General features: G+C 41.4%; 1 protein-coding gene across 2 annotated transcripts in view; it reads left to right on the top strand.

The window, feature by feature from the left end:
- Positions 1-1,378: 1,378 nt before the first annotated feature.
- Positions 1,379-13,697, top strand: part of acbd6 (acyl-CoA binding domain containing 6) — a 30,307-nt gene continuing 17,988 nt past the window's right edge. Inside the window, exons 1-6 of one of the 2 annotated variants that reach the window (XM_056378868.1) lie at positions 1,379-1,864; positions 2,092-2,156; positions 2,603-2,699; positions 5,846-5,922; positions 10,436-10,541; positions 13,427-13,516. In XM_056378868.1, coding sequence (XP_056234843.1) covers positions 1,586-1,864; positions 2,092-2,156; positions 2,603-2,699; positions 5,846-5,922; positions 10,436-10,541; positions 13,427-13,516 — 714 coding nt within the window. In that variant the 5' untranslated portion in view covers positions 1,379-1,585. The remainder of the gene's footprint in view (positions 1,865-2,091; positions 2,157-2,602; positions 2,700-5,845; positions 5,923-10,435; positions 10,542-13,426; positions 13,517-13,697) is intronic. The other variant, XM_056378867.1, reaches the window with a different exon arrangement.

Here is a 13,697-nt window from a genome sequence, read left to right as displayed (position 1 = left end):
GTGTCTGAAATTAAAAAAGGTGATCAAGTTTAATCTAATGGCCAAATACTAATACATTTAATTACATTCCGTGTCCAGCTAATACTGAAAACTCCATTCAAGTATCACATAGCCTCTAATGACTGTAAACATGCTTTATAAAAATCATAATTGACTTATCTCTTCAATCGTCCTCTGTTCGCAATTGTGATTATTCGAGTTATGGATAGCAAACTTATTAAGTCCTGCCTATTCTTATACTTTCTACAATTATATCTTACTTAGATACTTTGATGTAAGAGTAGCCTTTTTGTTTATGCTCTGGAAAAGCAGAGCATTTTAGGAGAAGTAGATAATAGGCCACCGTTACTTACAGGATCTCATCGTGTCCACACTCCCCCGATTTAAAGGTAATGAGAACGAAACTATAGAAATATCCTTGGGTGGGCTATTCTGTGCATTTGGGTCATAAAATGTAAAGCTTTCCTATTATTTATATCTTGTCTGATTTAAACTTTAGCCCAGTAAGCTATTAAGTCAGTCCAGTTTTGTGTTGTTTGGGTGAATCGAATGAGCGATAGCCGGGACAGCCTGTCATCCTGTTGCAGGGACAGAGCAGGTGGTAATTCATCATTGTGCCAATGGCAGCATCTAGTGGACAAAATGCGCTAATGCATTATGCCGCCAAAGCGTCTGATTGATTTCATGACAGGTGTCAACAAAAACTTTTATATCAGACATGAGATAAATATCACGTCAATTGCAGTGGAATATCAGTCGGATTGAAACAGAAACAGGACAAATTGGTTTCATATTCGACAGAAAATTAATTAAACGAGTAGTTGGTCATAAAGCAAAGTTAATTAAAGGCCCAATTAAATTCACCTGCGTTACAAGGCTGCAAATATCACTTGGCGAAACATGTCGCTAACCTCAGTAAGCTAACAAACAAAAATTCAGGCCGTACACTTCAGGCTACATACCCAAAAAAGGCAATGCTTACGGCTGTAACGCTATGAGATAAAGTGCTAATAATTTATATTTGAACAGCTTACCGTATTTTCAACCAACTACTTGACTTTCTTTTATAAAGTTCAGAGGATGAGTAGGCTAGCTACTGACATTAACGTTGGATTTAACATAACTGCCGTTAGTTAACTGAGTGGTTACCATGCACACCATAAACCAGAAAAACGCACCAAAATGTTTGATTTTCATGTAGACATTGTTACCTTATTCAAAAACATAGTCTTACCAAAATAAAACATCAATTCTAATGTCATGTTCTGTATTTTTTTTGTTGTTTAACGTGTTTTTTTCTTACCGAAGGAGCACCGTGAAACGCTGGCACGACTGCAACCGGAACCCTTCTTGTTAGTAGGAAGTTTTGGCGGCGCTTTTAGTTGACAGTACCAGAGACGGACAAACAGGAGAAACAGATCCGACTGTCACGGATTGTCAACGATAACGGATTAAAAAACGGAACCGCCGCTGAAATAGTTTAGAAACATCTATCCGGCAGCTACTCTCCGTTTGCATTTCGTATTTTGCTCACGGATCCACGGCGCACGTCGTGTCTGGCGGTACGCTATAAACAACAATAACAATGGCTTCTGGGTCGCCGTCGTCCTCCCCGGACACTGCGACGGGCTCAGGTACAGACCCAGCCCGGCCCGACACAGGGGAGCCCCTCGGCGGAGCAGGCTCAGACTCCGACTCGGACCTAGGTTTGGGAAAATTTGACTGCAGCGCCATGGAAATGGGGGACCGGCTGGAGGGTGAAGAGCTGGAGAGGGAGTTTGACTCTGCAGCCGATCGCGTACGAGATCTGATTCAGACGGCCAGCAGGGACCAGCTGCTGTACCTGTATGCTCGCTACAAACAGGTGAGTGTCGGACTTAATGGCGCTGTGGTTTCGTAGGCCAATTTTAAACCCCCAAGTGCTAGAACCATAATGCTTTAGATGGAAAGCCACATGTATTGAATGCTCAACATTCATGTTTCATCACTGATGTTTGACAGATGACTTAGGCCCATAGCTGTATGTTGCCAGTTGGTGTTATTAGGCCTAGTTAACCTGCTGAATCATTTACACTTGTGTTGTGTTCACAGGTCAAAGTGGGAAAGTGCAATACACCAAAACCTGGCTTCTTTGACTTTGAAGGACAGAGAAAATGGTATGTAGCCCAAACTTGGTGACTAGGTTACAATAAATGGTTTGCACATAGTTGTTGAAATACATGGGTGAGTTTCTTATTGTGGTTTGTAATATGAATTGCGCCAGGCGTGACAGTGTGTGTGAGAGAGAGAGAGAAATAAACTACGTGTCATTCTCTTATTGATTAAGAACCCCCAGTTTATCTTTTGTAAATCTAATTAATTATAAAATTCATCTAGAAACTTGTGAAATGCTCTTAAATTTCATTTTCAGTCTGAATGAGATTTCATATTGAAATGTTTTGTTGACATTTTATGTTGCTGCTTTCATCCACTTCGAAATACACTGTAAATCATTACAACAGCTGGTACAGATAAAAATGTGCAGCAACTGTTAATGACGGTGATGATGTTGATAATGACGGTGATGATGATAGGGATGACAATTATGATGATACCATTACAGGCAGGCCTGGAAGCAGCTTGGAGACATGGAGGCGGATCAGGCAATGCAGGAGTACATTTCCTGTGTCAACGTGTTAGACCCTGAAGGCAGAACAAAGGTAACAAGAACCATTTCTGAGAAGTCGAAGCTGATCCCCACAACTGCATATAGTTTGCTATACAACTTTGTATTATTATCATTCTTGTAGTATAGTAGATTCTAAAGTAAGTATTGAATAAAGCAAAGTGATTAAAAAATAAGGACACACTTTTGTATGAGTAGGAACAGGGAGGTTTGATAAAACTCTGAAATTAATAATGTAAAAATCATAGATGTTCTGCAACTTGCAGACTTGCTTATCTTTCTCGCTGCAATATTTTTGTCCTGCTTAAAGGTTGATGGAGTTTATTTAGTGATGAAACTGAGCAAAAGGTCAACTTCATCGAATCAGAGAATATTGGCTGGAACCTGCAGACTTCAACTCTTCTGTAAACCTATATCTTTATATATCTATTCAAAAAATGCTACTAATTACCACCCACCTGCTACTTCATATTTACTAAAACAAGCCTTAATATTTTAAATAAAAATAATTTGAAATAAACATAAGTATAACAACAACTCATCTCTGGCCCATGGTGAGAAAAAAAATAGAAATTTAGGAACACCCAGGTGTCATTTTTGCCCTTTTAAGATGCAGTGCTGTGTTTTTGTCAGTAGAGGTCAGTGTCACAGTGTCATTTTGTATCAGACTTTTTAGTGACTCTTTGTTCTTTACATGTAGCATGAAATATACATGAGGAGATGATGTTGTCTTTCTCAATAGCTGACATTTTGGGATGTGAATAATTTAAGAAACTGTCACAGTATGGCTGAAGAGATGTGCCTGTGTGTATCGTGACATAAGAGGGTTTGTTTACATCTCTACACACTCCTGTGTTGAGTCATTGGACTGTCATGAGAGTTATGTTGCCATGGACAGATTGTCCTTTGGGGCTAAAGCATTCAGTTACAACAACAACTTTTTACCATCTGCTTAGTTTTGAAGAGTATTATTAATAGAAAACTTAAAAGAACAGACTTGTCATGGGTGATGGGTAACGTCAAAATGTGTGCTAAATAAATATTCTTGCGTTGATCAAAGCCCAACTGATGGCTGTGCAAGATTATAAAGGAGATACGGTTCATTCTTTAAAAAGCATCAGTTCTGACTCAAATAAAGCTCAGTGTGAAAGGAAGTTTGTAGAAGCTGGCAGCAATAGGAGTTTAGCATTTCTTTAAAACTTGTTTTCGAAGCTAAATCTGAGACTATTCTTTAATTTACATTTAAGGTTTACATTAAAAAAAATCTCTGTTCTCTCTAATGTTCTAAAATTGTGATGGTTGCTAGTAGGCCAACATTAAGGAAAATGTTTTCTAAATTTAGTCTACATCATCTTGGAAAATACTTGACCATACTGCTAAGTTGAGTGAATTTCCATTAGTCAATAAAAACTAATTTATTTGATATTAGAGATCAAATTTTTCTCCTCAAAATAAACTTTTTTACAGTGCTGCCATATATGTCAAAATAGTCAGACTGCAGTTTTATATAAGTTGAAGGGTATATTTAAAAGTCTGTTATAGCATGGTTGTTTTATGTATGAATGTTTTTTGTATACCTACAAATGATAGTTGTAACCAACAAAAAGTTTTTACATTTTGATGCTTAGAGAAATGACACATTCAAAGTAACTAAAAACTTTATCCTTGGTGTTAGGGCTACCATTTGCCATACAGTAGCTTGTAATTAAGGGAAATTGGTATCACTTTATTGGAAAGCTTTGCACCTGAAGATGCCTGCCACATCCACATGAGTCAAACGTATGACCAGACTCTGTGGATTCACTCTACAAATGTAGTAACCTCTCCAAACAGATGGGAGTGGATTCACAGTCAGGCTCTACAAGCACAGCCCCAGAGAGATGAATTAAGGTTGTGTTTTTTTCTATAACTGAAAAAAATAAAATAAGAAACATTTATGTGAGAGCTACAGCAGTGTCGCATTGCTCACACATTTTTTCTTGCCATTGTCTACTTTCCCTCTGGCTTCCCTGACCTCTTCATTACTGCTCCTTTTCCTCCCTCCTCTTTGTTATCCACCTCTGTGCTACCTGCTTTTCCTCTATTAATCTTTCCCCCACCATCTTTTCTTCTTTAACCCCTTCATTCTTTTAGTACTCCTATCCCTCCTCTTTCTTTGCTCTCCATCCATATTTGTGTCACGTTAATAGTGTCACTGTCAACCACATGTCCAATCCTGACACATTCTTTTGTCTTCGGCCACACTGCGGGGCAATACTCGCTGACTCTGCCCCACAGCTGCACAATGCCAGCAGAGAGCTCAGCAGACAGGCCGGCAAACGCACAAATGACCCGACCCAACCCCCCTGAAAAGAAGCTGATTGTATTTGTGTTAACAAAGCACCTTAGCATGGCGGTGGCTATTCTTTTGGAAGCACAGTTAAAATGGTGTAAGTAGAAGTGCATAGACAGAGAAGCAGGGGAGAGAATAATAGCCAGAATTTGACCTCTGTTCCTGTCTCAATTGTTGAGCAGACACTGGCTTTATATTACATTACACTGCAGAGGAGCAGGGCCAGTGCATCAGCGAATATTCTGAGTTTCTGAAGTGAATTAGGTTGTCCCAAAAGTGCTCGCACAGTTGTTTTGCTTCGCTTGTCATGTTCTTCCCCACTCTCCCCATTTTCTGAAATCAGATTTGTGTGGGTTCTTTTGTGAGTCAAGGTTGGTCAGCAAAGAATAGGCCGGGTAATAAAGTCTGAACTGAATGTAGTATGGAATTCCATGAAGATACAAAAGATTAACAACAGTCACAAACTAAGGCGCAATATATTTTATGTTGTTCTGTTGCATGTTATTGGTTATTTATTGGCACTGAGGTCACGTCTAAAGCTCCAGAGACTTGTGTCTGAAAATTACACATTTTGAACTTTATCTCTGTTGCGCATTAGCTTTGCAAAGGCTATAGGGGAAAGGCTATAGGTAAAGCCATTCATGGTGAATAGATTAACCCACGCCTATTGTATTGCTTTGAGTACACAAAACAGCAAGGTCAGTTACTCTGTCCATATAGGATGGAAACAGGCTACAGAACTAAGCCAAACTAGACTAGGTTGGTGACACTGTTTATCACCGAAGAAGCTTTAACTGTGCATAAGAGGGACATTGCTCTTTAATGTCTGACTGTTTTTTATTTCACAGGAAAGACAAGGAGCAGAAAGGAGAACAGGCTTCGGAGGAGCAGCAGTCAGCTCTCTCTACCAGGAGGAGATGATCAGGTATTTACATCAGAAGCAACACAAACACACACACACATGCAGACAAGGCATACATCAGAAACTATTGGTTACATTTATTACACAGGGACTGACAGTAGCGTCTTGAAGAGTTTCACACACACACACACATTGTGCGTTGTTGACTCTGTATACACCTCACACACTCTCTTTATTCTACTCTGTGTTCTTAAGTTGTGTTTTCAGATGCCAAAGAATCTCAAAGCCTTTCCCAGATCTCGAGGGTGCTTGAACAGACTCAGCTTTTTCCTCCGGTTGTGAATCACCACTTATTTAATGCTTAGGTAAACTCAGTCTGAGTCTGGCATTGTTAACCAATGGTCTTGATGCTGTATTTGATTATATTCAACAGACCATAACTGCAGTTAGGGTCTGGAGACGTCATACAGTTCTGATTTATGTTAATGAAATATATTCTCCATTTACTTCTGCCTGGCAGACTTACTCAAGCTTAAAAACCTCATCTTCATTTCAATGAAAAAAGAGCTCTTTTGCAGATGAAAATGAGATGTGTGAATCCTGCAGGTTTTCCTCCTAAATGGCTGTATGTGATTAGTATGCACAGTCTTGGGAAGAGGCGGCCAGAGTCTCCCCTTTTTAATTACGTTACGATTCGGGGGGTAGTCCAGGGGGGTGACAAAGACAGGCCGGGTACAGCAGCGGGAGGCGGGTACAGCAGGTTTCCCAGAACGGTGCTCCCCTTGGTGATATCCAGTTGCAGCGATGCCCCGAGGGAAACCGGCAAGGAGGAAGTCATTAACACAGCACGTACACACACCTATGCACATGTGCTCACACATAAACATACACTTGCCGCCATAGGTTGCCGCGATTGCATCCAAATCCATGCACAACCTGCCGGAACTGTCACACTCACTGCTCTGCTGCATTTCAATTTCCTCTTTCACACACACAGATACACAAACACACACATACACAGGCCCACTCCATATTAAACAGCTAAGCACCTGTTAACCAGACAGAGAGTTAATTGCATTGCTCAGTGCTCATCTCGAGCTCAGAGTGTGTGTATGTGTGGATGGCATGTGTATCGACAAAAGCAGGATTGATTAGCAATATCCCTGGGCTACTGAGCTGATCAGTGTGTGATTGAGGAGGCTTTGAAAGCTACATTTGTAATTCTCTCACCCACCTTGAAAAAGCATTCTGATTAACACTGGAGGTTTTGTTGTCCGGACACTTTGCTGGAAGCCAGTGCTGAGTTATTTGAGTTCTCATTGTTTCTCATACTTCCATGGAGCCCAGCCATGTTGAGAGTGTAGACCAGGGTCCTATAGGCGAAGTGATGACGTGTGTGTGTGTGTGTGTGTGTGTGTATGTGTGTGTGTGTGTGTGTGTGTGTGTGTGTGTGTGTGTGTGTGTGTGTGTGTGTGTGTGTGTGTGTGTGTGTGTGTGATGGATGGTGTGGCCATGGTGTTGATCAGTGAAGCTCAGGCCAGGTAGATGAGTGTTCTCCACTACTGCGGCCAGTTTAGCCTGATGGATGAAGGACATATCTGCCAGTACACCAGACTGGACACACACATGTGAGCACATAACACTCTCTCACACACACATACAGACACACATATATATATATATATAAAATCTATACATACATATATATATATATACACACACACACACACACACAGACACACAGTCACACACATGAAATCCTTGGTAACCCCAGCTGTTGTGAAGACAGAGTAGCCTGTGACCTTCCCAGCATGCATTGCGGCGCTGTTGATGTCACGTCGTTTATAGGACCCACATTAATCATTTGTTTGTTTATAGCCTGTGTGTGGGTGTGGGTGTGGGTCTGGGTGTCTGCGTCTGTGTGGATACATGTGTAGTCACTGTGGTACAGACTATATACAGGTGTTACCTGTTTGTGTACATTCATATTTGAGCTTATTATAGTGTTTATTATATAACCTTACACTACATACTTAGCTGCGTGTGTGCTTGTGCTCTGTACATGTGAGGGTGTCATGCGCCCGTCAGGCCAGCCCTGTCCGATCATCGACGAAAGACTGATGAGCTGGCCTATTGATTAGTTGCCGGGGGAGACGGATGGCGGCCACACGTCAGGGACACCTGGGGTCACTGTGGCCATCAGACAAGGAAGTGGGTGTGGCCCAGTGTGGAGACTCATGAATAAACATAGTGCTGGTAATCAGGAGTATGTAAATGAATGTGCTCATACATAACCTAGCTGTGATAAAAGTGTAATGAGTTATTCATAATTCATCACAGGCTGATGAGGAAACGGCAGGGAGAGAGGGAGGGGGAGGAAAGAGCAAAGCGAGAGAGAGAAACCACGCAGATGAAAAGATGAAGAAAAGGAAGTGCATAGGTTCAGTAAAGAACTTTTTGCTGATTGTGGGCAGGAGAGGTTTATCTCCCTTGTAGCTTTAAGCCATAGTTGATCCAGATGTGTATGGAGTAAGGGCTCATATTGTAAGCCAGAGAAACTCTACTGTGATTCTCCGAGCAAACTGGTGGTCCTCATATCAAACTTGGCCAGTGGTTGTAATAATAAATGAATGACTGAATGAATTTGATTCTTTTCGAACATGAAACAGGAAATGATAAAAAACAGGTAAAAAAGAAAACAAGAATAACAATGTTCAAAAAGTACAAAGTATACAATTATACATTCCTAACCATTACTCAGTACTCCTCCATTAAATCCTTTATACAATTTATAAACAACTGTATTAAGTAATGCATTAAGAAATGCATGCAGCCGATCCCTTGTTAACCAATTGTCTTGATGCGCTTAGTTGTTACCAACTGCATTCTGTGCAGCGTTCTTTATTCCTGTTAATATTGCGGCTTTAATTTCAGTAAAATAATTAGATAGATTGCCATATTAAAGTGGTTCTCCAGCAATTTTGTCCTGACTTTTAGTCCCTGATATGGGTCAGTCCCTAGAAAACACCGGATCCTACACTTTCCATAATGCAACTCAATTGCATCTTTATTAGACCTTCTCTGTTGTTCTCTGCCTTCTGGATAAACCCAGTTACTAATGCAGGCTTTCCATTAAACATTTGTAGTCTCCGAGTCTAAGCCAAGATACTCCCAATGACATTACTATGACTATTTTCTTTTTCTAGATTTGACAAAGCCCCTCCAGAGCCACAGAAGACAGTATTTCATTAAAATGAACTGTTCTTGTTGTGCAAAATCGATCAGTGTATATAGGCATGTCCAGAGGTGCTTCTGGGTGGTTTTTGGTTGGATACAAAGTTTTTTTTTTTGGTTTTTTTTTTTTTGGTTTTAAGTATGACTGCAATCCACTGTGTCGCTGACCTTTTGGAACTTACCTTTATAAGCGTTAAAGCCAGACTGCTGGTTCAAAGTGACAGAGTAATCGTACCTCTAACCATGACATGGTTAAGGGCACGTTCTCCCCACCAAACACCAAACATCCTCAGTCTTAATGTGGCAACAACACACAGTGGCTCCTGTGTGGCTGGAGCCAGGTGTGTGCTGTGGGACTTGTAAGGCCCAGTGCGGCAGAGCTAGCAGGCGTCACAGACGGGAACTGGGGGATTTGGCCTTGGGGGATGACTGACTTACTGCGTGGGAGTGATACAGTGGCGGGTATGTGGGCTTTCTGTCAGACAATAGAGCACTAAATTCAATTAATCTGAATGGCCGGCATGGTTAAGCGGGAGGGGAAGGCGTAAAGCTCTAAATGAGATTTCGCCCCTTCTCTCCCCCTCACCCTGCTGCAGCCCTCCACCACCAACATGCACCCCACCCCGCCACTCCCCGCCGCCGCCACCACTACCACCACTCAGTCCTGTCCCCAATGCCAGGAGGTGATTAGAGACACAGAGATATAATCAGAGTTGGGATTGTGTGTGTGTGTGTGTGTGTGTGTGTGTGTGTGTGTGTGTGTGTGTGTGTGTGTGTGTGTTGACTAAATACTGTAGTAAAATAGAATTTGCTTTCCACACTCCCCACTTTCTAGCCATGCAGATACCGCAGAGTTTTGGTTATTGTTGCCCTTGTTTTGAGAACTACTGTACATCTGCCTGTACAATAGGGATGAATGGAGTTTAGCTCCTGGTGCCAACAGCAAAATCTAAAAACATCTGCATAATAGACAAAACACACTGACTGTTTTCATGGGGATATTTTCTCAGTAGAAAGTAGTTGTGAGGAAAATTGTTCACAGTCAGCTCTGTGGATTATTCAGCATAACCAGAACACTGAGTGGGAAAAGAAATGTTGCTGTTCATCGTTTTTTAAAAACCTTTTGAAAAGTCTGAGCACCACAAACAAAACGCCATTCACCTCCATTATCTTGTGGTAGAGACTCACTATGAAATATCTCAAAAATATAAGTAAAACCAAAGCAATGTCATCTGATCCTTTAACTACAAATGATGGTCCAGAAAATAAAATTGACTGTATATTTTCTTTTCTTTCTCTCTTTCTCTCTCTCTCTTTGTCTCAATGTCTGTATCACTTTCAGGGAAGAGGACAAGAACATCTTTGACTACTGCAGAGAAAACAACATCGACCACATCAGCAAGGCCATCAGCTCCCAGAAAGTGGATGTCAATACTAAAGACGAAGAGGTAACTACGAAGCACAGTGCTGAGAAATATGCAAAGTGAACTTTCATATGTGGCATATGGGAGTTGCAATTCATAGTGCTACTTGAATAGATTATTACCATGACAACGTTGTACTATCTATATGTAATGTAGGTAACACGCCCGAAGTAAAGTAGGGAAATCAACATTTCACCACAGGATTCACGTTCAACCCCCAGCGGCAAGAAGCATTGACTGTCTTTTAGCAATATACTGAATCCCATACCAGCTGCAGGGTTGCTGTCCTGTGCTCTGACCCCTTGCGCACGAGGGCAGGTGAAAATGATCAGAGGAGTATCATGAAAAATACAGGTCACTGGGGGATAGTCTTTCGCAGTCATTACATAATGGTTTCAGTGATCTGAAGCCACAAACACATGGGAACCGCTCCTGAGGCTGAGGTGCGTAAATTGTGTGAACAGCTATTATTAGCATCGCAAGGTGTTTTCTGGATTGACCCTGAAATCCATTCGTGTGTCCTTGATTCATTATCGGCCAGGCCAAATGGCCCGCTCCCTGCCTCTCTTTCATCACACGCTCTTCAGATAAGCAGGCAGACGGCTGGTGAGTTCCCAGTCAAAGACCAGATGGTTGAGGGCCCACAGCAGCAGAGAAAGCTTTGTCTGTCTTGCAAATGTTGTCTTCTGCAGTACTGCTTGCTCAACAGCAGAGGGCAATGGTGAAGTTTCACATCAGCAGGAAACCTGATCTGCTTCTGCAGCTCAGAGAGATGGACACTGTCCCATTAGATACTCTGTGGGTCTGTGACCAAATGTCCACCTGTGTTACATGTTTCTGGTATAAACTTATTGACAACAATGCCAATTAGTTAACAATTAAGTCTGCAAGTGTGTGGAAGATTTTGAGAACACATTAGGATTTTGCTTGGTTAATGAACTCATCCCGTCATTCATGTGAATTTCTAGTAGCCAATTGTTCCGTAGGCTCAGATTTATTCAGACTTATTTTTTTTCAAATAATAAATAATACCGCAGCCATCAAGCATTACAATTATAGTCAAATAAAAACAATTGTCATCATCATTCTAATAATTACTGCACTTCTTATTATTAGACTTGTGCATCAAGAGTCGGTAAAGTTTACCTGCAGCTAAGACAAAGAAGTCTAAAGAGGCAGCATTCAGTTTTTATGAACTAAAACTCAGAAATAATTTGCCAGTAATTATCCAACACACAACATCTGTGTGTTTTCCTTTAAGAACACTAACCTTTTTAATCTTTACTTTAATATTTAAAGTGTTTTTGATCTTTAAAGAGAAAGGTACCATACCAATGAAATTGATTACTAGAATTACATTGCATGTTAAAGTCAGATGTGCAACACACTTGCCTCCTCTGCATCCTGAGTCAACCATGCAAAACTACACATTTGTATATTGGGACAGAGGCAGAGAAAGAAGATGAGATAGAAGAGTGAGGTTTTCACATCTATATATATATGGATGTGAAAACCTCACTCTTCTATATACATACACATCTTTCATATTTATACTGCAGGGTAAATGTTTTGCCCATTTTTGTCTGGTTAGAGATGTCCTACCATTGCTAATCCGGTTATATAGCAATGCTTCTGTCCTCCACAGTGAGCAGGTGTTTGCCAACTTCCTCAGATAAAGACAATAGGGCCTACACTCTACCCACTTGAGTAGAGTGTTCTTAACATTTCTCACGTGAGGTTTTTGCCTTCCTTGATAAAAGGCTATTTCACCTCAGAAAAGGCAGCTGTATCAGCTCAGAGGAGACCATTCTGAATGTCCTCTCTTCTAAATACAGAGGCTGGCCGAGACTCTGAATGTTTCTGTAAATGTTGCGTCCTCAACTTTGAATGCTGCACCTATTCTGTTTGACACGTTCAGGCTCTTGATAATCACTGCAACACCCCAAATAGCTCACGTAACACAGAGTTCATGCAGTCTCCTGTTGGAAGTAGTAAACTCTGGTCCTCAGTGAAAATGTGGTCAGCAGTCAACAGCAGCACACCTGGAAGAGAGCAGGAAAGAAGCAGGAGAGAGGGAGAGAGAGAGCGACCGGCTTATTGGTATTCTGGGCTGGCTCATAAGTATCCATTTTAACATGCAGCCACGGTGATCAATATGATTTAAGCAACAGAACTGGACTCGGAGAGTTTGCTTTACCTAATTGGCCTCACTGAAAAATGAGCTTGTGTGGTTTTATTAGAACAAGGATCTTGGACCTAAGGAGGTGTGTGTGTGTGTGTGTGTGTGTGTGTGTGTGTGTGTGTGTGTGTGTGTGTGTGTGTGTGTGTGTGTGTGTGTGTGTGTGCGTGTGCGTGTGCGTGCGTGCGTGCGTGCGTGTGTGCGCCCATGTGGTATAGAATAGGGGGCTGCTGATCAGCTGCTCTTGTTTTGTGCACATCAATCAAGCTTTACAGACAATTTGTCCTGAAGATCTCGGTATAAGCTTGAATCACCTACGGCTCTTCCTTGTGTGTACACACACACACACACACACACACACACACACACACACACACACACACACCAAGCAGTCCACATATCTCATCACTCTGTCCACAGATCATTATGGAGCTTTGGTCCAAAGGCTCTGAGTTCTGAATGGTTGTGCATAATTTATTTTGTCTGGAAGCAAAGAAGCTGATTGAAGTCTGGCTGTGTTTGAGGCACAGGAGATAGAGGAAGATTCCCTTTCTTGTGCATTTATAACAGATCACACAACACTGTCTGAAATAACAACCTGAACAGAATATGACATTGCCTACAGTAAAGCTAATTTAAATATTCCCATGCTGTTGAATGTTTACTTCTACTTTCAAACTTTTGTACAGGCCTTTTACAGTATCCTTGTTCTGTGTGTGTGTGTTTGCAGGGCCGGGCTCTCTTGCACTGGGCCTGTGACAGAGGACACAAGGAGCTGGTGTCTGTATTACTGCAGCACAAAGCAGACATCAACAGTCAGGTGAGCAGCATGTGTCTGTCTTTGTCTTCCTGGGTTTTTGCTGTGCATTTTAAAACCAAATTGTATCGCAAAGAGTTTTTCAACAGGTGATTGCTGGTGAAAGTTTGATTCTTGGTAGCCAGGTAGCGCAGGTTGTGACATTGTGAGTGATTGTTGTGGCAATTGCTCAGAAAATGAATGA

Source organism: Seriola aureovittata, chromosome 6 (genome assembly GCF_021018895.1).
Source record: "Seriola aureovittata isolate HTS-2021-v1 ecotype China chromosome 6, ASM2101889v1, whole genome shotgun sequence".
Classification (NCBI taxonomy): domain Eukaryota; kingdom Metazoa; phylum Chordata; class Actinopteri; order Carangiformes; family Carangidae; genus Seriola; species Seriola aureovittata.
Note: the sequence above shows the minus strand (reverse complement) of the source record. Positions and strands in the feature narration are given on the sequence as shown.